Below are 26,706 nucleotides of genomic sequence, written 5' to 3' on the forward strand. Positions count from 1 at the left end.
GCCGCACAAGCGCCCTGTCCTCTGGGCAGGGTTCTTAAGAGCCTGGAAAGTGGAGAAGCCAATTAGCCGGAGGTTGGTCTCTCCACTGAGCTGAGCAGCTTTTGAGCACCAGACAAAAGGAGGCACTGGGGACCTTCCAGCAGAAGAGAAGAATGCCAGGATTAAGCAGAGGCAGAAGCCCTGCGAGACCATCCAGAGAGGCCAGGGATGGATTTGGTATCAGTGGCCAGCCGGCCGGGAGGTGGGGATTTGGGTGAATGCCCGAGGCACCAGCATCCACAGAAAAGTACACTGAGAGGAAATCATGACAGATTCGTCTCCACAATGCTAGCTTCTCCCAAGTGCATCCTTACTCTGAGTTACAAGGTTGACTCAGCCTTCCATCCTTCCGAGGTCGGTAAAATGAGTACCCAGAATGTTGGGGGCAATATGCTAAATAATTGTAAACCGCTTAGAGAGCTTCGGCTATAGAGCGGTATATAAATGTAAGTGCTATTACAGGTGAAAATGTCTGGGTTACATCTCAGCTGCTAAAAGGGAAGGCAGAGCTGATCCTTGGGTCTTTGGGGCTAGTCTTTCAGCTGGAAGTGTCCGTAATCTCCTAGAGGGACGGGGAGCTGGGAAGGCCATCCAGTCTAGCCCTCCTTCCTAGTTAGGAGGAAGGGGGAACAGCCACGTGGAGAACCAGCCTGCACCAACTAGCCAAGATTATCCAACCGATATGTTCCTAATGGATGGAGCTGCCTGGTACTGAATCCGACCCTTGGTCCAGCTAGCTCAGGCTTTTCTGCACTGACTGGCAGCAGATATCGGGTCTTCCTCAGCTCTTTATGGAGATGCTGCCACCAGGGAGGAGATCTGGTCTTGTGGTAGCCAGCATGACTGGTCCCCTTAGCTAAGCAGGGTCTGCCCTGGTTGCATTTGAATGGGAGACTAGATGTGTGAGCACTATAAGATATTCCACTTGGGGGATGGAGCCACTCTGGGAAGAGCATCTAGGTTCCAAGTTCCCTCCCTGGCAGTATCTCCAAGATAAGGCTGAGAGAGACGCCCGCCTGCAGCCTTGGAGAAGCCGCTGCCAGTCTAGGCAAAGAATACTGAGCTAGATAGACCAATGGTCTGACTCAGTAGATGGCAGCTTCCTCTGTTCCTAGGACCTAGGACCTTCTGCAAGCGAAGCAGGGCTCTCCTGAGGAGCGGTTTGCTTTGGCGATCTCTCTCCCTCACCTTTCTCCCTCTTTCCTTCCTTTGCTGGTCCTTTTTCTTTCTCTCCCTGCCTGCCTTTCGCCATCCTTCTTCTCAGATCCACCTCCAGGGTGCGTTGTCCAGACCCAGCGGGCTAACCCAAAGCCTCTCCTCTCTCTCCTCCCTCCCCATGGCAGTCTACAGCTCCCCACAGCCCCTGCTCCATTTGACGCTCTTGTCAACAGGAGAGGACTCTCTGTGCACGGGCCTCCCCCCCCCCCCCGCCAGGCCCCCTCCCGCTCCGCTCGGTGGTAGGGCTGCATTATGCAGGCTGCCTCCTCCCTGAGCTAACAAGCCTCTGCGTAAGTGATATAATATATTTCCTGGGAAGCATCTGAAGCACCGTACACTGCGTGACCTTTTTGTGCCCTGTTCACAAAGGAATAAGAAATAACTATTCTTATTTCTCAGGCCTATGATTACACCAATAGCTATAACTCAGGCCCATAAAAACCCCTTAAGCCAAGCTGGAGACTCGTCCTTGAAAGAAAAGAGCACATGATGATTGACCTGGAATGAACCCTCCGCTTTATAGAGGAGGAAGATTTAAATATGGGAGAGCATATCCAAGGGCTTCTGCCTCTCCGCAGACCACTTCTGCCTTTCTGCAGGAGCCTTTATGATTAACAAGGGCCCGTGATTTATACGCAGACCGGGACCGCGGAGAGCTTCCCCTCGACTATCTCGCCTGCACTCTAAATGTTGACTAACTTCTCCGGGAAGGAATACATGCCTCTTCTGCCGGCTATATTTCTTTCCGTGGTGTAGTTTGCATCATCATTTGCTTAAAAATATGGTGGCAATGCTCAGCTTTCCCAAATCAGCCTGGGGAGCTGATCCCAAATAAATCAAACCAAAGCCGCCCGGGACGGTTTGCCACTGGAAAGCTTTGGCTACACAGGCCCACGTGAAGCAAGCAGCCCTTGCCCCAAGAACTGCCGTGGTCACTTGCAAAAGAATTCAGATTGCACCATCCATCAAGCCGGGACCCTCAGAAGCAGGACTGATCCCTAAACTTACAACAGCTGAATCACACTCTTTATTCCTTAATTAAAATCAGAAACAGAGTTCAGGTGTACAACCAAAAAACGGTTTTATGATGAGAGTATGGGTGTGAGAATTTGAAGAGACGTAGGAACATAGGAAGATGCCATATCCTGAGTCAGCCCCTTGGTCCCTCTAGCTCAGGATTGTCCTCACAGACTGGCAGCGGCTTCTCCAAGGCGGCAGGCAGGAGTCTCTCTCAGCCCTATCTTAGAGATGCTGCCAGGGAGGGAACTTGGAACCTTCTGCTCTTCCCAGAGCGGCTCCATCCCCTAATGAGGGGAATCTCTTGCAGTGCTCACACTTCAGGTCTCCCATTCAAATGCTGGCTACCACCAGAGCAGGTCTCCTCTCCGCCCACCTCGTTGTCTCTGCCTGAGTCTGCGTTCTGTGCAGCCACGCACTGTCAGGCCAAGTCAGCTGACCACTTCCTGGCTGCGGGGTATCTTCAGGTCCCGGCAATCCTTGTCATCGTTCTGTTAATTCATTCCTCCTGGCTCATATATTGTGGGCCTCCAGCAGCAGCAGCGGCCGTCCTGCCTCTGGCCGTTAGAAGGGTGGCCTTGCCGTGGCTCTGGCCAGGGTCTGTGCTGTAGCACCTTCCAGTCTCTCTTTGACTGTATGATTACCGATGCTGGTCTTTGACCGTAATAAAGTGGATCAATTGGTTGAGTCTATCGCTGCGAAGGGTTGAAAACACACCGCCAAAATGACCAGGGGGCTGGATCACCCCTTTGACAGGAGGTGGACATTTCTTGTGGCTTTTTTTGTTTAGGAAAAAAGTGGCTCCTCTGTGGGGAAAGGACATGACAGGGGTGTGTGAAATCCCAGGTGGAGAAAGTGGAAAGAGAGAGAGAGAGAGAGAGAGAGAAATGGATCTCGTCTTGCCACTGAAACTGATGGACAGGAAATCCAGGATGGGTGAAAGCAAGATCTCTTCTTCTGCACAATGAGAGCCGGTCTTGTGGGAGCAAGCACGAATTGTCCCCTTGGCTAAGCAGGGTCTGCACTGATTTACATTTGGATGGGTGGCTCCGCGTGAGTGGTGTCTGATGTGCTCCGGAGGGGATGGGGCTGCGGCTCCCGGAAGGAGCGTCAGGAGGTCCCAGCTCCAGTCCCTGGCTGCATCTGCCCCAGGCAAGGCTGGGAAAGACCCCTGCCCGAAACCTTGGCGAGTCGCTGCCCGTTAGGGTAGACAGAACTGAGCAAATGGGCCCCTGGCCTGACTTGGTAGAAGGCCATTTCCTCTGTCCCGAAAGGTCTGGAATCAAGCTCTGAAAGAGGATTAGATGTCTTGTTGGAAGTGGAGAAGGAGCCATGAGCTGGGTGGGACCCGTGTTCCCTCTCACAGGGGGGAGTCCCAGATGTTGTGGACTACCACTCCCAGCATCCCCAGCTGCAATAGCCTGTGCTTGGGGATGATGGGAGTTGTAGTCCACAACCTCTGGGAATCTCTGTTAGCAGGAAGCCGGGGTGGGACCTCCACTTTCAGCTGCAGTCTACCTCTGCACACCAGCTGCGGTGAGGAGCAAGTGTCAGAGAGGGAAGGGGAGCTGGCCTCGTGCTTGGCTCGTAAGCTTCCGGGAAGCATCTGGCCGGCCCCTGTTGGGATGCGGGATGAGGTGGGCCTGAGGTGGTCTGCTCCACCGAGGAGGGCTCTCCTTGGCTCTGAAGCAGCCCTGCAGGACAGACCAGCCCTGGCCTGCCCTCTCTGCTGGCTGGCAGGGCGGCCTCCCCTTCGCGGTGCCTTCTGCCTTTCCCAGCCGCCATGCAGCTGTTTCCGCCTCCCAGTCACAACTTGGGCAACGTCTCCCTCCTTTCCGGGGCTGCCCTGGGCCCAGCACAGCGGCTTGTCTCTGGGTCCCAGGGACTCCTGGCCAGCCTCCACATGGCATTGCTTAGCAACACCTCCCCCACAAGCCTCCTAATGAGAGTGTTTCCAACCTGAGCACAATTAAGCAAGACCTTTACGCAGCAGCAGCACTTCGGCGGTGGCGGCGCGGCTGCATTTCCCAGCCAAAGGCACTTGCGTGTCTGATGTCTGCGAAGTTCAGACTCTGCTGCTGTGCCCCCCAGCCCATCTCAGAGGTAGGGATTGTTCTCTGGCCCAGAGCCTTTCGCTCGCTCGCAGGCAGGGGGTGTTGGCACTGGCCAGAAATGGTTCCAGCCCAGAAGGTGGCCGCCCCTCTCTGCAGGGAAGGAAGGGGCCATCAGTGGGCCCTTGCTGGCGGTGGGTTGGGCTGTTGCAGAGCTAAACCGTGGTGGCCAGACATGGGCCCCCCTCCCTCCCGCTGGAAGAGGACTGCGGGAGATTTCTGTCTGTGAGCCTGTGAAGTGGCCAAGGTCTGTAATCTTCCCCCACAGAGCATGGGGGGGGGGGGCGCTTCCTAGGCACCTAGTCCAGCAGAAAGGAATCACGGAGGAGAGTCTTGTCCTCTGACTGGCAGCAGCCCTCCAAGGCTTCTTCCGGCAGGAAAAGTCCTTTCCCGGCCCTACCTGGAGATGCTGCCAGGGATGGAATCTGGGAGAGGCCTGCTAAGGCGGCAGGCCACACAAGAGCTTCCCCTCCGAGCCGTGGACCTTCCGGAACAGGCTGGATCAGGGGGGCTCCCACCAAAGCAAGCCCAGAGTAGCGGTGCAATAGTCCTCTTGCTCTTCTTTATTTGGCATAGGCAGAGTTCCTGCTGCCCAACCCATTCGCTGCCTTGAAGCTTGTTTGGGACTGATTTAAGACAGATGGGCTTACTCCGTACAGAAGGTAAAGTGGCGCCCACAGAGCCCTGTGGTTGTCTTTGGTAGCATACAGGAGGGGTTGACCATTGCCTTCTCCCGCACAGTATGAGATGATGCCTTTCAGCATCTTCCTAGATTGCTGCTGCCCGATAGAGGTGTACCGGAGGAGATTCGAACCGGCAACCTTCTGCTTGTTAGTCAAGCACAGCCCTGCTGCGCCACTTAATACAAAGGGGCCAAATATAGAGAGGATGCACGTAGGCTCCTGTCAAGACACCCAAACATCTGTATACTGCCTCACTTACCTTTTGTTTCTGCATTGCGTTGCTGGCAGCTGTAAGAACTGATGGCTGTTGCCATAAATACTGTCTATGACTTTTTTTAAATATACGTTTTAAGAAAAAAGTCACGACTTCTGCTGTTGAGGAGGATCCCAAAATAACCGGGTGCCTTTTCTGTCATGCCATGATCTGAGAAGACCCCTTTTGTCCCTGATCCAGGGATCCGGCCTCTCAGCAGTCCCTGCAGAGACAGACCACACTGCCGACGCTTCCCTGCACAAACTGACCTGGGTGTTCACCAGTACTCACCAGGCCAGCCTCTGTCCGTGGAAGTGAGCCCAGCTGCAAGGAAGTGGGAGCCAAGGGCCACAGCCGAAGGGAGCCTGGTGTTCTTATTCATTTCGTGCAATTGAAGGGACAGGCCTTTGCCCCAACTAGGAGCTTACAATTGAAAATACAACTAGAGATTGTGAAGGCCTGGGGAAAAACAAATTTCCCCAGGAATAAAAACACCCCCCAAAAAACACGTAGGGTGTCCCCCTCCTCAGTTGTTTTCCAGGCCTCGACTTATCTACATTTCTGTGCACTGCCTAGAGATTGCTATATTAGGCGGTAGAAAGAAAGAAAGAAAGAAAGAAAGAAAGAAAGAAAGAAAGAAAGAAAGAAATGCAAGGCAAGAGAGGCAAGAGAGGAGGAAGGGAATAGAATTGGATGGACAGGATTCTTGCTGCTGGCAGTGAGGTGATGCAGTGACCCAAAGGTCCTTTCCAAAAGGTGTTATCCTGCAGGAACCTGGGATTTCGAAGGGAGTATCTCAAAGCATCTTTGGCAAATGACCCTCCCTAGAGAAAGAACTAGCATGGAAGGCCTTCACAACTGGACCACTTCAAACAAGAGTGTCTATTTCCATGCCTGCAAATGGCAAGGACGTGATTTATTGACCCCTTAAAAACGGCTGCTTTTTCAGGGCGCCCCATTCCGGAGCAAGAGTTTCCCTTTCAACTTAGGTTTCAGAAATGCCCGGGAGTTGGTTTGTGCACTAATTCAAACAGACCCACTATGTTAAACTGACCACAATATAATTACGTTCAACATCCTCAGGAGACGGATAATACCAAGGGAAGGGGGGAAAAACACTGAGGAAGCTAGTTAAAAAGGGCCCTAAAGTGGGAAGCGAGGAAATTAAAAACCTTCAGCTCAGCATGGAAGCAGCAGAATCACAGAAGGTTGTTCTCTGGAACCCTAAATGAAAGGAAGCAGAACTGTCTTCCTCTAGTAAGCAGCCTGGTGTGGCTGTCATGGGTATATGGGGTGTGTGTGTGTTGTGTGTGTGTGTGCAACTCCAAGATGGACACTTTAAGAGAGGGAAGAGGAAGAGAGCTCCTTCTTGGCATGGATACAAGAATGTAGAGACACCCATTTGGCTTCTCTTGAGCAGAGTCACCTTGGGTTGTAACTGGGATCCTGCTCCAGACGGGGACCACAAGCTTGTCCCCGTGCTGCAGAGCTTTGCCTGCAGAAAGCCCTCGCTGCAGCCCCGGCATCCCTCAGTAGGGCTGGGAAAGACCTTGGGCTCTGTGTGATGGAAGGTGGGCCACAATCCCTGCTGGAAAAGCCAGCTGCCGAGGGACCCTCTTCAGATCCTGGATGGCACAGCAGCGAACCTGCTTGCAGGAGCGGACCCAGTCACTGTGGGTCAGGCAGGGCATGCAGGCAGGTTGGGGGTCTAGCATTCCTGCTGACCAAGTCCAGATCGTCTTGAGACATTTCTCTCTGGCCAGCTTGGCCTTGCTGACAGGTCTGCCTTGATCTAAACAGAGTGCAAATCCAGGGATGAACATGGCAGTGATGTGGCGGGGGGGGGAGGGGGGCAGAGTCCTATCTGGACTTGTTCTGTTTAGAGGCTGCATTGCTGCTGGACAGGAAAACGCTAAAGGTGTTGAAGTGCTAAGCTCTAAGTCTTGTATTTATTTATAAATACATCTATGTAATATTTAAAGATATTTAGATATTAAGGATATTGATATAGAAATAAATATATTTAGGTACACACACACACATATATTCCTAACCAAAAGGACAATTAAAAAAGAAATAATAAAGCTTTATTTCTGTTTGGCACAGATGCCACAGAAAACTAATTGTTTAATAATAAACTAAACATAAGCAGTTATTTTGCAATAAGCCTGTTTGCATTAGAAACTCCTTTAAATGAAAACACATGATGCAAAACTTGAAATGTTGTTGTTGTTGTTTTTGTGGGGCGGGGGTTGTTTTTGTTTTTTAACAATCAAGTTTGTAGACTGCCCCAAACTTCTGGTGCTGGGCGGTTAACAACAACATAAAACAAATTAAGACAAAAACGAAAAGCTTCGCACACCGTTGGAAGCCACCGTGTTCAGCGGCCTCTCATCCTGGGCGGCCTGCAGCTCCAGCTCCCTCCAAACTGGGGCAAAGCCATGGACATCACCAGCAGGAAGCACAACTATCATCGGTCTTCTTGAACCCCTCCAGGCTCCTTAATTTCAGCGAGACCTAGTCTCGAGGAGTCCGGACACTGCCTACTGCCTCTCGTGTTTGGAAGGAGGGTAGATTCAGCCCCTGGCAGACGCTGCAGTTGTACCCAGGCTACAAGTGTAAGCGAATAAGCTTTGACATCACATCTAACTTCAGCTACAGAAACCAGCTCGCTTTATGCACATCTCATCATGCTGACTGAGTCCGACCCTTGGTCCATCTAGCTCAGGATTGTCTACACTGACTGGCAGCAGCTCTCCAAGGTTTCAGGCAGGAGTCTCACCCAGACCTACCTGGAGATGCTGCCAGGGAGGGAACTTGGAGCCTAGATGCTCTTCCCAGAGAGGCCCCATCATCCCCTAAGGGGAATCTCTGACAGTGCTCACACATCAAGTCTCCCATTCATTTGCAACCAGGGCAGACCCTGCTGAGCTAAGGGGACCAGTCCTGCTTGCTGCCACCAGACCAGCTCTCCTCTCCTCTCAGGCCCACCCCTCAGAAAGGGGCATGGGGAGAGGCACACGCTGACCCACATGACTGAGGATAATATCTCAAGAGGCGAAGAAGCTGGACAGCCGTGAAGTTGCTGCTGGCACAAGCCTCCTCTCTGCTCTGAACTCTCACCAGCTGGGCAGCCTTGTCCTTGGGAGAGCTGGGTCCTCCCAGACTCCGCTGCCAGCTCGGACATAGAACAGCCTCAGCCGCTGGTGGTGGGCAGCTCTAGGCTGGCAGGGAAGCCGGCTGCTGGTCCCCCGGGCGGGGGCTGGAAACAGGGGCAGGGTCTGAACTGGCCAAGGCAGAGAGAGGAACAGATCAGTCGGCCCATTGCTCTCGCTCGCTCTGTATGGCCAGTGCTGCTGCCAGTCTTCACTCCACTCCAGGGCTCAGGGGTCCTTCCTTCCCAGCCCAACCTGCTGCCAGGGGTTGAACCCGGGACCATTGTGTGGTTTTCCTGTTGGATTGGTTTCAAGGTTTGAAATGCAGCTTTGATGGAATGTCATTGTACTGTAACTTGGGCAAACTGTCTGGAGATGCTGCATGAAAGGCGGCATAAAAACAGACGGGATCCATCAGTCAGCCCAGGGCAGGGGCCTAAGATGGGCGCAGGGCTCAAGGAGAAGAGCCCTTTGGGAACTGAGCGAAGGGGCCAGGCTCTTCCCACCCAGCAACTCCACCCCTCCGCTGAGATGTTCAGGCCGGAGAGCGAGCACTGAGGCCAGACTTCATAGGCCTGGAGGGCGGGGATTCGCCCTGGGAGGGTCGGCTGACTGAGTGACCAGAAGCTCCCCCACTCCTCCCCCCAGCAGGCTGGCACAGCAAGCTGGACAGCGCCCTCGAGCCCCAGGCACCAGTCTGCTGCTGCCTGCAGGGTCACAACTGGTTCCTGCCTCACCCGGGAGAGGAGCTGAGGCACCTCTGAGCAAAAGTATGCCTAGTTCTCTGAAAGCTGGGGGAGTGCTGGATGACCTCAAGGCCCCCCTGCATCATAGCCAGCCCCCCCCCCATTCTGTCCTGAGCCCCAGGAGGCGGCTGATGCTTGGCCACCTTCTGTTCTGTCGGCCCTGGCCGCACCAGTGCACCTCTTGCCGTGTTGTCCGGCGCAGGCGATGTTCCCCGTGGGGGGTGGGGGGTGGGGGGGTGGCGAGGGGCTCCCTGGCGCAGGCGGCCTGCCGGACCCCAGTGAGCGCGGCTTCATTTAATGAGCGCGTCTTCGCTGACAGATTCATTATTTGTGTTCGGTTGCTTCCAGTCAAAACTGATTAGTTACACTTACTGCAGCAAAGATTTAATGATTTTATTGTTTATCTTCAATTTATTTTGATTAACATCCCCGTTTGTTTCATTGCCCGCGCAATTAGGGGTAGTAGAACAGCGGCGACTTTAATTTTGTTGAAATTAAGATGAATCAGTGACGGATTATGGCACTTGGTTTAACAAATAAATCACAGTTAAGAGGAGCGCGCTGGAGATGGATGGAGAAAACACGCGCACGCACGCGCGCCCCGTCCGCAGGAGGAGGAGGAGGAGGAGACCGCGGGCTCATTGCGATGCGGGAGGGGAGGGGGTCTCCTTCCTGGTTGGGGGGGGCTGCTGCTGCTGCTGCTGCCCAAGAGCGCGTGGCGGGGGTGGGGGCGAGGGAGGGGCGGGAAAGGAAGGCAGGGAGGAGGAGGAGGGAGAGGAGGAGGAGAGGAAGGCAAGCGCCTCCTCTCTCCTCGCCCGCGCTGTTCCGCTCAAACGGCACTGCCACGAGAATGCCACGGAAGAGACTCACCCAACCCAAGCCCCGCTCGCTCCTGGATCTGCTCACCCCACAAATGCAGACCAGTCCCCCGCTCTCCGAAAGGAGGGGCGGAGCGGGACCCCTCCGCAGCATCCCAGCCTCAGAGGAGAGCCCACTGTCCCGTAGGTGTCTGTGTGAAGCGGGGTGGGTGGGGGTCCGTCCTGAGAAGAAGGAGCCATCTGGGACCTGCATCCCTTTCCCAGCACCGGCCGGGGAACCCCACCAGAGAAGCAAGAAGGGCGGGGCCCAGCCTCTGATGTCTGGCGATCACGGGATGCATCCTGCTGCTCCTGGATTTGGAGGCTCCACTTTTCCACCACTGCAGCCTTTAGTAGATCTTCTCTCTCTGTAAGGGATCGACTTGTTTTGGAAAGCCAAAGATTTACAGGGGAAGCGCCTTCCAAAAACACCCCTGAAAATCACAAGGGGGAAACCGCACAGGAAGCCACTCCGGTTCCAAGCCAGTTCTGCAGGACGTAAAACCGACGCCGGGTCCCTAGATGTGGTTGGACAACATTCCCCATCACCCCGCGCCACGCCCCCGCCCCCAATGGCCTTCGGATGACGGGAGCTGTAGGCCAAGAACAGCTGGGGCAGGGACCCACGGTCAGGAAGGAACCCCTGATCTGCCCCCCAAACTTGGGCTGAGTTGCTTCTGGGTTGTTCTCTTCTCTTCTCCCACGCCCCCGCCAATCAAATCAGGAGCATATACGGGCGTTTGGGTTAGGATTTTGAGGACACAGCCTGCCAGTAGCTGCCCTGGCACAAACCCCACTCATGCGTCTCTTGCACATCAGTGGGGTGCCCCCTTTCACCTCCCGACACTCCGTGTGTAACCGATTTGCCCAAGAGGCCTTTCCTCCTCTCTCTCTCCCCCGCACACGCACCCTTACTTATGCCTGCCTCTCTCTACTGTATTCATCTTAGCCCCCCTTCGCCCCCCCCCTAGGGGCTTCAGGGCAGGTGACTTGTCCTTTTCCAAAGGGGAACCTGCATCATCAGCCACCTTCAGCATTTGTACAGCGCTTCGAGTGCGCAAAGCGCTTCACGCGTCCGGTCCTTGCAAGGTGGCTCCTCCGCTCCATGTGGCCGAGGGAGGACCGGGGCGGAGAGGAAGGGGCTTCCCTAAGGCCACCAAGGGCACCACCCTCGCTTCTGAGATTAAACAAGAGCGCCCAAAAACGAGCCCCCCCCCCCGTCCACTGCTTTCCTTTCTCCCTGGACGGATCAGAAAGGGCACAATCGGAAGAGTCCCCGTGAAGCGCGAAGGGCTTGAAGTGCCGAATCAAATACGGGCAGCAGCGAGAGAGCCAGTCTTTCGGCGTCCCTGTCAACACTGCCAGCAGTGTGTTGGCCTAGGGAGATCTGGGTTCGAGTCTCCCCTCGGCCATGACACTCACACGGGGCGAACTTCTTTCATTTCAACACTTGTCTTATTTGACTTTTAGGGCTGCGTAGAAGCGGTTCGTGGTTCGTTCTAGGGTCCCCGCCCCCCCCCCCGCCCCCGCCCCAGTTGTTTTCATCGTTCTGGTTGCTTTCTGGTGTGTGCATTGTAGCAGTTTTGGACAGCTCCCCCTGGAGTGCCAAACGGGGCGGATACAAGAACCCTCCTCCACGAATAGCCAGAGGCGCGCTCGCGGTCTTCCCGGTGCTTGGAGGCTCCATGTAGCCCTGGGGGCGAGGAACTCCCTCTCCTCGCTGAACACACCGGGCCATTCCTTCCTGGGAAGCGCTCTAAGCCAGACCCAGCATCCTGTGACCAAGAGTTCCGCATGCGGAGGTGGCCGTCCGGAAATGGCCCTTCGCTGCTGGGAGAAGTCCCATGGAACAACCGTGGACTTGACTGCTGAGTAAACAGCCTGGGATTGTCCTGAGAGTGGGCTTTTCTCCCGGGAAGCGTTTCTCCCTTTTGGAGATCAGTGTCAGCAGTCCTCAGTGAAGGGGGGGGGGGCTGAGAGAGAGAGAGAGAGATGTCACGCCCCCGCCACAACCATCGTCTCCTACCTAACCCTCATAGCTTGCACTGCCCGCTGCGGGGTGGGGAGATGGAGGAGGGCGGAGAGAGGGAGGCACGTTCCCACCAGCTGCAGACTCGGGGCCGCGCTCTGGAGGGTCAAGGCCCAGGCTGGGATCTGGGAGCGGCTGGCCGCGGGCGGCAACCCCCGGCCTTCCAGGGGCGCGCTCCGGGCGCACGGAGGAGCTGCGCGCACACGCACCGCCCCCCACCCCGCCCGCGCGGCCGTCCTTCCCTTGTGCCGTCGGGGGCGGTCGCGACTTCCCCGTCTCGGCGGCGCCGGATTTGGATTTGGGTCTGCCGCTCCGGATTCCCAGGCAGGAGGAGGAGGCGGCAGGTAAGGAGGCGGCCAGGTGCGCGCAAGCCCGGGAGGGAGGGAGCAGAGCTGCTGATGCAGAGGCGGAGGCTGGCTGGGCCTGGGGGGTCCGGCTCCCGCCGCCTGCCCAGAGGGGCCCCCACGCGCCCTCCCGCCGTCGTCGCCGTGGCTCCCCCTGGACGCGAGCTGCTCGCCGGCCCGGGAACCGCTCCGTAGTAGGCGCCGCGCCTGGAACTGCGCCGCGCCCGGCCTCCGCCCTCTCCTCCCCGTCGCCGGTAGGTCCGTCCCCTCCCGGCGCTCCTCGGCCTCCTCGGGGCCGACTTCTTCTTCCTCGGGCTCCTGCTTGCTTTCTCCTTCGCCGCCTTCTTCCTCCTCCTCCCTCTTTCTCTCCTTTCCCGGCTTGGATGGGCGCGCCGGTCCGGTTTCCACGCCTGGGTTTAATCCGGATCGCTGGCTCTTGCTGGCGGGGTGCTGGGGTGGGGGGTGGCTTTCAAGCGGCCCCGCCGCGGCTGGTCCCGGGTCAGAATCGCGTGCACGGCGGCCTCTGGGCCGCTGGCTCGGGACTTTGGCGTGGTGGAGACGCGGGTGCCTGCCCCGCTCTCCGCCTTCGGCGCTTAGCAGGACCGGGCGGGAGGTGTCAGGATGCCAGCAGGTGATGTGAGGGTGGGGGCAACTCTGCCATCCCCCCCTCGGGAATAGCCGCCAGAAGGTGGGGCATCCCCCGCGAGGCTGGCAAACGCCCCTTCTGGTGGGGGGGGGGAGGCAAACCTTTGCTTAACTTTCCGACCTTTCTTGCGACTCGCTGTGCGCGCCCACTCCAGTGTTTGACCATCTCCAGAGAAGGCTCGCCGCGCTGAGCCCCGCAATTCCGGGGGTGGGGGTGGGTTTCTGTTTTGCTGTTGGGGGAGACTTTGCCTGCTGAAGCGCCGAGCAGCCGCCCCCCCTTTTGTCTTTGAGCTCGGCGCAATGAGGTTTTGTTGGGGGAATCCCCTAGGCCCCCCCCCCCCACTGCTCAAGGGATGCTGCGGCTCCTTCGAGGGACTTCCGACGAGGCGTCCCTTTTCCTCAGGCAGCCGGGAGCGCGGGGAGGAGGCAGGGCAGGGCCCCTCCCCTTGCAGCAGCAGGCCCGCGTGTGGGGAGGGGGGCGGGTTGCCGTCTGGCCCTCCGGGGGGGGGCGGGCGCTTTCCGTGGGGTGCCTGGCTGGCCGCTGCTCGAGACCAGACCAGAGCCTGGGCTGGATGGAGCCCGTCCCCCTCTGATGCAGCGCGGGCAGTTTTCGGGGGGGAGCGGAAGGCGAGGGTCGGCGGAAGAGCCTCTCAGCCGGGACAGACAGGCCAACAGCTCGCAGGCCGCGCGGAGTGGGCGAGGGTGAAAAGATGGGCGGGTTTTCGTTGTGTTTTGTTTTCGATTTTAGACTTTTGTTTAGTAAAGTGGATCTGCTCGGAAGGAAGGAAATTTGAATGGATGGATGGATGGATAGACAGATAGATAGATGTGCAAGGAAGGAAGGAGGGAAGGAAATAACAGAAATGCAAACGAGGGAGGGAGGGAGGGAGGGAGGGGACCTTGTTGGGAGGCAAGAGTCCTCCCTTTCTCCACGTGCGGCTTTTCCGGCCTTTCTGCCCCCACCCCTACCCCAAAGCAGGCCACATCCGGGTCTTCTTGCCTCCTCAAGGATGGGGGCTAATTGGGGGGGGGGCATTGCAGGCCCTGCTGTCTCTTCTGTTCCTTCGTTTCCATCCTCCAGAGCAGACGGGTGGGGGCTTCGGTATTTGTGCCCAGTGGCACGGAGTTCCCCCCTCCCCACAAGCCTCCCAGTGATAAAACAAAGTGAGGAGGGAGCTGCGGCAGGGCAGAGCTGCGGCGGTGGACGGGCGTGGATGGAGCTGCGAAGCGGCGGGTTGATTCTGGAGCGGGGTGGGGGGAGGTGCCAGAGGCCCGCCGGTGGCAACGGGAGGGGGCGCGGGCATTGGCAGCCGAGGCTGTGCGAGGGGAGAGCCAGCCAGGCACGTCAGCAGCGTCCGGCCTTGGGATTTCCTCTTGGGAAATTAGGAACGGAGGGCAGGGGGTCAGCTTGCAGGGGAGAAAGGGAGAAAAGCCGCCCGTGTCCTCCGCTTGGGACTTGCGCAAAGATGTCGGTGTCCGGCGAGGCGGCTTCGCATTTATCCTGCTGGGGGGGGGAGTATGGGGGGGGAGAAGGCCTCTGTCGCCCACCCTTCTTCGGCGTTTGAAAGAGGTCGGGGCCGCGGCAGGTGGAGGCCGAAGCCCTTCACATGGCACCGGTGCTGGGGGAAAGGGCCCCTGTGGGTCAGTGTGTGGAGAGGAGCCCGGCTCTCTCGGGAGAATCGGGGCTCCTCCAAGCCGGGACGAGGGGCCCCTGCCCCGCCGTGCGCTCCCAGGAAGTCGCGGCGCCTGTATTGGAGCTGCTGCTGCTGCTGCTGCGGGGGCCTTAGAGGGACTGAGGCGCGCGCGAGGCAGAAGCAGGACTGGAGGGAAGGCGCTGGCTTCTTCCGTGCCGAGCGGTGCCTTTGGACGGGGCGAACTGGACAGCAGAAGGGGGGCCGAGGACAGCTCTGCGGGTGGGAGGGGGCTCTTTCCCCCATCAACCCAAGGGGGCCTCTGAAGAGGCGGCATCGCTGCAGAGGTCGAGAGAAGCGCGTCTGGAAAGCCGCCTGCCGGTGGATGTGAAGGGCCGGCCCGAGCCGGCAGCTTCTTTGCTTCCAAGGCAGCCTCTCCCCAGCGAGCCTCCAGGGGCACAGCACCGCCTCGCCTCCCTTGGCAGGCTGGGCTTTGAGCCCAGAGGCCCCGGGGCTGCTGCAAGCGCCGGCCTGGCACCTCCGCGTCGCCGCCTTCCCTCCTCTTCCCGCCGCGGCGCTTTCTCTCGCCTCCTGCGCTTTGCCTTCCGCCCACCGTCCGCCTAGGATGCGCCCCGAAGGGCTTTTGCCGCTTCCTCGGCCTGGCCGGCCCTTGGCCTTCCTTTCGAGGCCCGAGAGATTCCGGCAGCCTTCAGGATTGGGGCCTGGAAAAGGCCAGACCCGCGAGTCGCGTCTGGCCAGGGCTGGGGCGCAGCGGGTTCCCCTGTGGCTGCTCCCCCGTCGTCCTCGTCCCCTGGCCGGGCTGAGCGGGTGGAGAGGCGTCCTGTGGAGCCGGGCAGGAGGGGAGGAGGCCGGGAAGAAGCGGAGAGAGAGGCCGGAGAGTGCGGGGCTCCAGGGATCGCGGGGATATATATTCAGTGGCCAGGAAACTTGGCCCCCTGAGTGCGCACGTGCCTGTGTGTCTGAGAGAGAGAGAGAGGGAAAGAGAGAGAGCAACTGCAAAAGGCATGGTATGAATTAAACGAGGAGGGAAGGGAGAGCCCCGGCGGCCCCAATCCGCAGCGCCTCCCCTTCAGCCCCTCTCAGTTGCGTGGAAGTGTTTACTCCCAAGGAAGGATGCTGCGTAGGTTGGCCACGAGAAACTCTTCTCAGATCGAAGGGCCACAGTTGGATCCGTCGCTTTTCTGACCTGGCAGCAGCTAGAACAAGTCCAGAGAAAAGGAGAGGGAGACAAGAAGCCCACTCAGCAGGTCGGCCTTAGCGAGGGATCCAGCAAATGCTCTGGGGATGGTGGAAAGAGACGCAGGAGACGAAGGCAAGAGCTCGGGTTGGGATACAGCCGCGTGGAAGCGCGAGAGGGGATTCCCCTCCTGACCTCTCTGGGGTGTGGGTTGGTCGGGCGCGTGGGTGCCCACGCGCAGCCCCCCCCCACAAAGTCACGAAGGGTGTCAGCAGGAAAGGAATTCTGCCTGGGGAGGGGGCGGGGGGAGGGCGAGCGAGCCTCTGTCGTGGGCCTCTCCTTCTTGGCGGTGGCGGGGCTTGCGCGCACGAGGAGGCCTTCCCGCAGAAAGGAGGAGCGAGGCTGGGATGCTCCCTTGCTTCGAAGGCGCCCCCCCCCCCACACACACACACACTGCCTTGGGGTCCCTGGGCCTGGCGCCTTCCTTGCGCGTCTCCGCGGAGTCGACCACAGGAGCGGCTCCGAGCAGAAAGCCAGGCCAGGGCTGGGGCGAGCGCACAAGCAGCGCCGCGGGCGGGGAGGAGGAGGCCGGGCACGCCGGAGCGCAGCCGGGGTCAGTCCCCTGGACAGAGGCCGCGGGCGGTCTTCGCCTTGGACATGGTCACCCGCCAAGCCAGGTGCGGAGGCGCCTCCCTCCAGGCCGGACGCCCCCCCTCCTCATCCTGGGAGCGGGCTCCGAAGGCGGCAGGCCCGCGGGACGCCCCTGACTGAGCGCCCATCTCCCCCAGCAGCTGCATCCGAACGGGACCCACCGCCTCTCTCCAGCGGCCTGCATGTCCCCGCCCGGCCTGTCTCCAGAGGCGCAGGGAGGCTGTTCTGGTCCCGGGCTCCTTTCCTTGCTGGAAGGCTGCTCCGGGCAGAGACCGGGGCTCCTCTCCGCCTTCCTGCCGCAGCCCCCCAGCCCCTCTCCTGGTCTTCTCTTGTGCAAAGCAGCCGCTTCGGCCAAGGGCGAAGCCAGGCCGGCGAGCCGCTCCCCTCCGGACGAGGCTCCGCAGACTCAGAACCTTGCCGGCCCCGCTGCTCTTCGGCTTCCTTCTTTCCTTGTCTTTCGCCCTTTCCCCCAATTGCATTTGATACAATATTAATACCCCTTGCTAAAAAGCCTTCCAACCTTTTTACGCTTCTGACATTGCAAGCTCAAATCTCATTTTTCACGTGTCTTGTTCTGTTTTAAGTTCAGCGCATTTAACAGGGCCCCAGAGAGGATCATGTGGAGAGAGAGAGAGAGAGGGTTGGGGTGGGGCTGAGAAAAGCCCCTTTTCTCTCCCTGCTGGGGATCATCCGGGCAGAGGAAAGGGCCCCAGTCTCCCTCCCTCTCGGTTGCCCATCCTCGCTTTCGGGGCTTCCCTCCCATTCTCTCGCATTTGCGCCTTCTTCTGCTCTGCGCTCCTCGCGCCCAAGCCCTCTCCTGAGCGGCTGCGCGGCTGCTCCTTCTCCTGCGCCTCTCTGGCTTATCAGGCAGGCATATAATTACCTAATTTGGTGGGGCAGGAAGACGATCTGATCTGCTGGAGCAGTGAGTGACAGTTTTTCAAATCAACGTAAAATGTCTCCTTAGCTGGGTGCCTCCGCCGCCGCCTCCTCCGGCTTCTGCTCTTCCGCCGGCCGGGATTTCCGCTGCTGGGGCCGGGCAAGGCAGCACCTCCCGGGGTGCAGCGGGGAGGCCCCGAACGGAGATCCTAGTTCCAGCCCCAGAGAGGTGGGAGGGCTTCGGCTGCAGCACTTCTGGAACCCGGATCCAGCCACGTGGCCCTTTAAAGCATTCCTCTGCCGAACGACACACACACACACACACACACACACACACACACACACACACAGAGGTGCATTTAGTGCCGTCTTTGTAATTCATTAAGAACACCGCGTTGGAAATCTCGCTCCGCCCAGGGTACGCCGGTGGCAGGTGGGAGAGACCTTTCCAAACGGATTTCGCGGCGTAATTCAGAACCAAACCCAAGAAGCGGCGGCCTTCTCCTGACCTGAGTCGGGCCCTTGAGCTCGCTAGGCCAGGACTGGCTGGCAGGGACTCTCCAGGGTTTCGGGCCGATGGAACCCAGAGAAGCAGGCCTCTCCGGCTGAGCTTGGGCCATTCTCCACGCGGGCCTTTTTGCTCACACGCGTGGGTCAGGTTGTGTGAGTGGGGGTTTTGTGCGCATGAGAAAAATGAATTGTGTCCACAGTGCATAATTGGACGGGTGTTATGGTGTTTGATTATATTTATTATATCTTGTTTAATTTATTCCTGTTTTGGTTTTGGTTTTGTTTTTACTCCCGTATTACTTCCCTCTTATTTTACTCCTGTTGCTACATTGTCATCTCCAAGGTGCCCTTGGTTCCTCTGACTACACCTAGGAGAACTAGTTATATACCGTTTGTCAACAAATCTCTCTATTTTATTCCCACAACAATCCTGTGGGGTAGGCCAGGCTAGGCTGAGAGAGCCAGTGCAACCACCAGGCCTTACAGACCCTGGAGGGGGAGTCTGTCTTGCGCGGCAGGCAGCGGGTAGTGTCCGAACCTAAGACACGCGGCACCCAAAGCAAAAACCAAACCTCCGACCAGGAAACTGGAATCCAGACAAATTTTAGGATATGTTGACACACGTGTCAAAAGAGAGGGATCCTCTCCTCATCTTGCTGGAAGTGGGTTGAGAGCGGCGGGAAGTGGCCGTCCCTTCCCGGCCCCCAGCTAGATTTCACCCCAGTGGGAAGAAAAATAAACAGTACACTCTGCACTTTGCAGAAAGGAAGCAGCATAAGACAAACCGAACTGGGGTCCTCGGAGGAGGAGCGGAAAAGAAATGGACAGATAAACAGAGACATTAAATGGAGACTTTGATGAGGGCTCCCCGCAAAAGATCCCCTCTTTTTCTCTCTTCTCCTTACATGCTGTGGGTTGTTGTTGTTGTTGTTGTTTCTTGTTTACACAGTCAGGCAGGTGTTATTGACTGGTTTGTTTTATCCAGACATCGAGCCCTTCCCAAGGACCTGGGATGGCTGAATTTTATCATCAATATTATTATTATTATCGTCATCATCATCATGAATCATCATCGGATGGCACACTGGACAGCGTCTGGCTACCTCTAGACAGTGGCCAAGGGCCCGATCCGGTTTCCTACCTCCCACGGAGAGCCCCCACTGTGGGAGAACATCTAAAAGCAAACCCAAACCAAACCGCCCACCAGGGCCCATCACCACGGGAAGAGACAGGGTCGGATGGGGGAACTGCCTGGAAGGAGGCAGGTGGATAGCGCAAGCCGCGCCCGGCTCCAGGGCCTCTGGGCGCCTCCCAGCCCTTCTCTCTGCCTCGCGTGGATGGGTCTGCGGCCCGAGCCCTGCCGCCTCCTTCCGCGGGCCTGGCTGAGGAGGGAGGGGCGCCCCTTCTGCTGCCTCGCCAGCGCCTTGCTGCTGCCTGAGGAGCCGCATTTCGGTGCTTCGAATTCGGAGTGGCTGCCCTTGGCCTCTGCTCCTGCTGGCTGGCTGGGTGCGGGGTGTCTTCGCCGCCCCCGCCCCGATTCCCTTCGGCGGCGGCGGCGGCGGCGGCAGCATCAGCCCAGGCAGACAGACGGGCCACCACCTGAAACCCGCAATTAGCCCCCAGAGCCGCCTTTGTTCGGAGCCGGCCCGCCGGTTGGCGGCTGGCGGGCGGCAGATGGCCTGCCCAGACCGGCGGGGAGGGGCTCTCACCTGTCGCCTCCCCCCCAGGAGCTCCTGAAGGAGGAGCCCCCGGCGACCCTCCCTGAGGCTGCCTCTCTTCGCTCTTCGCTCGCAGGGCAAAGCCGCAGCGGCAGGATCTCACCCCAGAGAGAGTGGGGAGAAGTATTCCTTGGTTTTTGTCTGTCCTGTCCTTGGGAACCGCCTTTCTGCACAAGGCGGTGGACCTGTTCGAAGAAATAACAACAACAACAACAACAACAACAACAGCATTGATATCATTGATATCAACAACATTGATAATAAAATTCGGGCATCCCAGGTCCTTGGGAAGGACTCGATGTCTGGATAAAACAAACCAGTCAATAACACCTGTCTGACTGTGTAAACAAGAGATAATAATAATAAAATGAGCAATTTGATTCAAGCAGCAACCTCCTAACCCTGGACCTGGAGAAAGGGGGCATCCTGGATGAACCCTCCCGCAGGCTATAGAACAGAGGCAAAACTGTTTTTTTGGGGGGGGGGCGCACAAATGGCAAAGTGCACTCTGAGGGGAGGGGCGGTCTCGCTTTGCCTCCCAGCCCCACAGAGACTGAGGCCCAGGTGTGGGGTGTGCCTGTATGTGAAGGGAGCAGTTTGCTTCCTTTCCGGTGCCCACGTGGGTTTCCACACCAGGCCTGGCCATGCAATGGGGTTCCTCTGAGGAGGGCCTGTGGCCTCCTCCAGACCGCCTCTCTCCACTGACCCTGGAGGATCCTGCCTCCTTTCCTTTCCTGGTGGCGACTCCAACTATGGCCAGTCCCTTGCCAGACTCGAGGTGACACCGGTTTGACTGCTGGTTGGGCACTGTGGAAAAGGGCCCAATCCACAAGGAAGAGGCCCATGGGAAGAGCAGTCCCGGAATCTTATAGCCTCATAACTGAGTTTGGAAACAGAACAGGCCGGGCAGGGATCCCATCCCAAGACATGGAAATCCAAGATGGATCGAGAACTGGGAGCCAGGATTCTCTCTAGGTCCAGGGCCTCCTCTACACGTCTCCCCCTCCTCTGCCTCTGCGTCTTTCTTGCTCAGAATAAGACAATCAGATTTTTATACCTGTAGGAGGGAGGGAGAAAAAGGAGAGTTCTAGGGGATCTCCACCTCCCAACTGGGACAAGGAACTGTAGGACGCTCACTGACTTCGCGGTTACGGACTTGACCCATGCAAATAGGACTGATCTGCCGCTTTACAGAAACCAATGCTCCATTCTTCTTCGGGAATTCAGACGTTTCGCCCAACCCCTTGACTTGTTCCCAGGAGCTCTTCCTCAGCTTGCATCTCCCACCCCCAGCCCTCACCCAAACACACCAGGCAATTTACTCTTGTGGGCTTGGCCTCCCCCCTTTTCAACTATAAACTGGCAGCATGGTTTTCTACCTGGAGCTGCTCAAACAGGGAAAGCCACATTCTCCGTGGCGAGGGGAGGCTGGAAAGCGGGGAGGGACAGGTTAGGTTCCCTGGTGCTGAAAGGGAGGCGTGCAAGTACTCACTGGCGCCCAGCACGCCCGTCCATCTCGTGGGCACCAGGGCGTTGCCTGGCGACTCTAAACCGGGCCTCTTCTTGCCTTTCTGTTTGGAGAGGGGGATGAAAAGGGGTGAACCCCCGCACAGGCACACACACACACGGCCGCTGGGCGAGGCAGAACCTGGGGAGATCTCTGCTCGCTTGGCGCTCGCCTGGTCCCCGGAGTCTTTCGGAGAGGCCGTCGGGTGGCCTCAGGGCGACGGCTCCTGGAGACCTGAGCTCCCGACGAGGCGGCGGCCCTTCCTGTGCCTCCGCCGGCAGGCCAGGCCGGCATCGGTGGGCAGCTCTGCCGGCTCCGGGCCGCGGTGGCCGCTGGCGAGCACATGGTGGCGGGCCTGGCCGCGAGCAGAGCAGCCAATCCGCGCCGCACCCGACGTGATGTCAGAGCGGCGCTAGAAAAGGCGCGGAGCCTTGCGCTGGGTTGGGACTACGGCGGCTCCTGCCCGGATCGCGGCTCCTCCTCCCGGTCGCCCGCCCGGCCCGCCTCCCCTCCTCCTCCAGCGCCGCCGCCGCCGCCGCCTCGCCTCCTTCTCCTCGTCCCTCTTCGTCCCTCGGTCCCTCCCTCCCTCCCTCCGTGCGGTCCCGGAGCGGCCGGGCGCAGCGGCCGCGCCTGCCGCCTGGAGAGTGAGTGAGGGGCGCTCAGGCCGCGGAAGCGGGCAGTCCGCCGGCCAGCCTCGCCCGTAGGCCAGTCGGTCTCCGGAACTCAGCCGTGCGCGGCTCCAGGCCCTGCCGCGCCGTCCATGAGCCCCGCCGGGCGGGCAGGCAGCGGGCGCCGCAGCGATGCTTTGAGGCGCCCCACTCGGCAGCCCCCGAGAACCCGGCCAGGCCCGGCCACCGAGGAGGAGGCGGCGGCGGCGAGACGGGGCGGGCGCGCTGGAGGGATGGCGCCGCGCCGCGCGTAACCAGAACGGCGGCGGCGGCGGCCAGAGCAGTAGCGGCGGGACCCGCAGGAGCGTCGCGGCGGGGCCTCCAGGCCGGCCTCCGCCTCCCGCAGCCCGGCCATGCTCTTCCACAGCCTGGCCGGCTCGGAGATGCACGGCGTCATCGACGAGATGGACCGGCGAGCCAAGGGCGACGCGCCCGCCATCAGCTCGGCCATCGACCGCGGCGAGACGGAGACGGTAGGGCGGCAGGGGCCGGATCCGCGGTTGGCCAGAAGGGCGGGGCGGAGGGGCGCCCCCCGGACCCCAGCCTTGTCTCTGGGCGCCAGGGAGTCACCCCCGAATAAGAGGAAGGGGACCCCCGCCACGAAGGGAGCCCCAGGAAATAGGCTCGGGGCTGGCGGGCGGCGGAGCCCAGGATTGAAGCGGGGGGGGGGCCGGCCTCGGCGGCCAGCGAATAATGCCTAATCAAATTATGCCTCCCTGTAATAACAATTTTTGGAGGGGGAGGGGAAGTGGGGGTGGCAGGCGGCGCTGGAACCCAAAGGGACTTCCACTGACTGGGGAGGACAAGGAAGGGAGGGGAATCTCTCTCTCTCTCTCTCTCTCTGGTTCTCTTTCCCGACTTCTGTCTCTGGGCGGATGAGATCCCGGCCTTTCAGTCCTTCCCGGCGAAGAAGTAAACAAATACATCGATCTCAACGGCCTTTATTTCGTTAGGTTTCCTTCCCCCTTAAATTAAAATCGAAAAATGCACAAGTTTTAGTCAGGCTTAACAAGGGAAACAATGTGTCCCACCCCACCCCAAATCTCACTTCGTACAGGCGGTTTGTTTTGAAGGGCGCTCCATTTTGTATTCCGAAGCGGAGAATTTTTCGTGAAAATATCCCAGAGAAGCCCAGCGAACTCCGCGAAGTCGCTCCTTCCTCCGACTTTGGCCTCCCGGTGATGGAGATTCGGCCTTCGGGTCTGCTTCGGGCTCTCTTGGCCCCCAAACCCGGGATTTCGTTCCGGAGCCGTCGCCCGGTCGGCCCACTCCGAAGGAGCCCTGTTTTCTCGTTAGCCGAAGAGGCTCCCCTCGGCTTGGCGTTTCTAGCCGTGGCTCAAAATAAATATATTTAGAGCCATTTGCAAAACGACATTTTAAAATTTTATTTTATTGGCTATTTATTTGGGGCTATAATTCGAAACGGCACCGAAACCATGAAGGAAAAAAACGGAGAGCAAACCTTCTCTTCCTCGTTTCCCGTTTTTACTTTAAAATTTTCTGGCACTTGGCAAGGAAGATAATATATATGTTCTCTTCAATATATATTTGTCTTTGCAACCTGATTTTTATTTTTCTCTTCTATCTCAATTTTTAACAATTTATTTGTTTATTTCTGTTCATTTAAAATTTTGGTTTGTTTCGGGATCCACGAAGAACATAAATTCGAAATTAAATGACTAAACCTCCGAGTCCCCTGCAGCCCCCCACGTTTGGGGAGAGGCAATGTGGGCCTCCGGAACCCCAGCAGTAGGAGCGGATTTTCTCCCAAGTCGCCCGGCTTTTCTCCTCTAGTTTTACGCACCGATTTCGGGGCTCAGTCGAACCCACGTCGTTGGCGGGGAGATAACATTTGTTCCCAGGCGCTTCTGCATGCTGTGCCTGTGTGCGTGTAATCGGGGACCGGGGGCTCGCCGTTCCCGCGCCCAACACCTTCGGGTATTGGGACCAATCTTCCCTGCAGGGAGGGGGTCTTCTCTGAAGGCAAGGAAACAGGGCAGGCATCAGACAGGGCCCCTCCGAAATGCTCGGGCTGACGCCGAGGCGCTTCCGTCAGTGTCCCAGCGCACCCCCGTGCAAGTTTACTCGGAAGAAAGTCCCACTGCGTGAAAGGCAGCTTACTCCCAGGTAAGTGCGCCTCGGACTGCGGCCTTTTTCTCTTCCTCCCCCTCCCCAGGCGGGGCTTCCTTCCGAGTAAACCAGCACAGAGTCGCCCTGCTCGGCCCTTCGGGCGGGGAATCACCCAAGGGCTGGAACCGGCCGAGCGCCGGGCGGGCCGAGAAGGGGGCGCTTTTGTCTGACTCCCCCAACAGATCTCGACCCCCCCCCGCCTCCCTGTAAAAAGTAGGAAAGACAAAGAAGGCCCCGAGCGGCACGTCGGGTTTCCGAGCGCCTCCTGCATCCCGAGCAAGAAGAAACAGGCAGCCAAGGCGGGGATTTCGGCCTCGACAGCACTCGAGGAGGCAACAGATCCCCGCTTTCGTTTTCGGCAGAACCCTCCGCGCGCCCTGCCCTCGCCGGCTCTCGCCTCGCTTTCCCCGGCTGCGGGGGGCAGAGAGCCGGGTCCTCCCACTGGGTGTTCTCTTGGCCCTCTGGGGTTCGGGGCCTGAATCTCGGCCGGAGGACGGGACGGGGAGTCCTTTTGACCTTAGCTGTAGGGACTGGCCCGTTCTGAGGGCACTCCCCCCCCCTCACAAGTGACTGGCCTGCCTGGCGAGTGCACACACACACGCACACACATACACACGGTCCTTCCCGGTGCCCGGGCCAGGCGTCCCAACGCGCTCGCGCCTGCTGGTCCCTCGGGGGCTTTTCTGGCCGCTCCAGCGCCCCTGCTGCCCGGGACTGGGGGCGGGAGGGGGAGGAGGAAGGCGCCTTGGCCCTGGCGCCCCTCGGGAGGGCTGGGGCGGGCCTGAGGAGGCTCTCTGAGCGGCGCTCTCTCTCTCTAACCGACGGGCGCGCTTCTCTGCCTCGCCTCCACAGCACGCCATGCCGTCCATCAGCAGCGAGCGTGCCGCCCTGTGCGCAGGCTGCGGCGGGAAGATTTCGGACCGCTACTACCTCCTGGCGGTGGACAAGCAGTGGCACATGCGCTGCCTCAAGTGCTGCGAATGTAAGCTCAACCTGGAGTCGGAGCTGACCTGCTTCAGCAAGGACGGCAGCATCTACTGCAAGGAAGACTACTACAGGTAAGGGCGGATGGATGCCCTCGAGGGAGCCCGGGGAAGGGAGAGAGGGAGGGAGAGGGCCTCCTCCCCCAGACTGTGGAGAGGGCGCATCCCCACGGCCAGGCCTGTAGAGGATCCAGAGGCAGGGAGCGGGACATCCCCAGCCCCCAGGCGAGCTTTCCCGGCACCGTTTCAGTTGCGCCCCCAGCGAGATGCACGACCCAACCCGGGCAGGGCCACCTCCCGCGTCCAGGTGGACCTTGGCTCGCTTGCCGGCTGGGCTGAAGTCCTCGGACAGCTCCCAGATGCCCCGGGCGCTGACTTTGCACAGCATACCCAACAACACAAGAGCAAGGCCTCGGCCCAGCGGATTGCTGCCTGCCGGGCTGCTGATTGGTCCTCCACCCCCTCCACACACATTGGGTGCAGTCCAGAGGGGTCGGGAGTCTGCGTGGAATCCAGCGCGCTGCGGCTGACCCCTCCAGCTGGGGACGCGCCTAACTTGCCACAAAGCAGCGCAAGGAATTCCCCACTCCGCCCCAAGGGTCCCCCCCCCCAATGAAACGAAGGCGCTCAGGGGGGTGCGTGCTGCGTGAGCCGACCAGCCCCGGGCTTGCGCTCCTCTGCTGGGTGTCAGGGAGGCGCCTCGGGCCACTGTAACCTCCTCGAGGCGGAGACCAGTCTGTGTGGCGTGTTTGCCGCTGCCCTGCCCGCCCGCCGGCTGACCGAGCCTCTCTCCTTCTGGGCCCGCAGGCGGTTCTCCGTCCAGCGCTGCGCCCGCTGCCACCTGGGCATCTCGGCCTCGGAGATGGTGATGCGGGCGCGGGACCTGGTCTACCACCTGAACTGCTTCACCTGCTCCACGTGCGCCAAGATGCTGACCACGGGCGACCACTTCGGCATGAAGGACAGCCTGGTCTACTGCCGGCTGCACTTCGAGGCACTCCTGCAGGGCGAGTACCAGCTGCACTTCAACCACGCCGAGGGGGCGGCCGGCAAAGGCGGCCCCGCCGCGCTGGGCGCCTCGGCCGCACTGGGACTGCCTTACTACAACGGCGTGGGCACCGTGCAGAAGGGCCGGCCCAGGAAGAGGAAGAGCCCGGGGCCCGGCGCCGACCTGGCGGCCTACAACGCAGGTGAGGGCCGCGGCGGGTACCGGCGACGGGCGCAGGGGGCGCGATCCAGGCCGCGGGCTGGCTGGGAGAGGCGTCGGGGTCCCCTGCGGAGCGTCTCGTCTGCGCTCCTTCCTGGGGGGTGCTCGCGCGCGCTTGGAAGGGCTTTTGGAGACTCTCAGGAGTTGGGCGTCTCGGCTTTCTGCGTGCCACCGGCTTAGGCCTAGGTTTCTCAGGCGCCTTCTCTCGCCGTCCTCGGCTGCCCCTTCTAGTTGTGGATCCCGTGAGCTCCCTCCCGTGAGGCTGGCATGGAGAGCCCGGCGGCGGGTGTGGCGGGGGGCTTGCGCGGGGCTGGGCAGACCAGACCTCGTGGATGTGGCGCAGCGGCCGGACTGGGCCACTGAGGAGCGTATTTCGACTTGTATGCGGTTGGCGCCGAGCGGGACCTGGCAGCAGCAGGGAGGTGCTGAAACCCGGGGAGTGGAGTAGAGGCCCCCGGGGATGAGTGCGCGGCTTCCCAGGGTCAGCGGACGGACGCCCAGCGAAGGGAATGGGCGCTAGGCTCCGG

At 59.5% G+C, this 26,706-nt stretch overlaps 1 protein-coding gene across 3 annotated transcripts in view; it reads left to right on the plus strand.

Annotated features, from left to right (window-relative positions):
* The first annotated feature begins 12,561 nt into the window (after window positions 1-12,561).
* Window positions 12,562-26,706, plus strand: part of LHX2 (LIM homeobox 2) — a 33,121-nt gene continuing 18,976 nt past the window's right edge. The window contains exons 1-3 of one of the 3 annotated variants that reach the window (XM_053282526.1): window positions 12,562-12,706; window positions 24,842-25,047; window positions 25,780-26,162. In XM_053282526.1, coding sequence (XP_053138501.1) covers window positions 24,848-25,047; window positions 25,780-26,162 — 583 coding nt within the window. In that variant the 5' untranslated portion in view covers window positions 12,562-12,706; window positions 24,842-24,847. Of the gene's footprint in view, window positions 12,707-20,757; window positions 22,333-22,632; window positions 23,987-24,841; window positions 25,048-25,779; window positions 26,163-26,706 lie in introns of those variants that run through there. The other 2 variants (XM_053282523.1, XM_053282524.1) reach the window with 2 other exon arrangements.

The sequence above is a fragment of the Hemicordylus capensis genome, chromosome 17 (genome assembly GCF_027244095.1).
Source record: "Hemicordylus capensis ecotype Gifberg chromosome 17, rHemCap1.1.pri, whole genome shotgun sequence".
Classification (NCBI taxonomy): Eukaryota; Metazoa; Chordata; class Lepidosauria; order Squamata; family Cordylidae; genus Hemicordylus; species Hemicordylus capensis.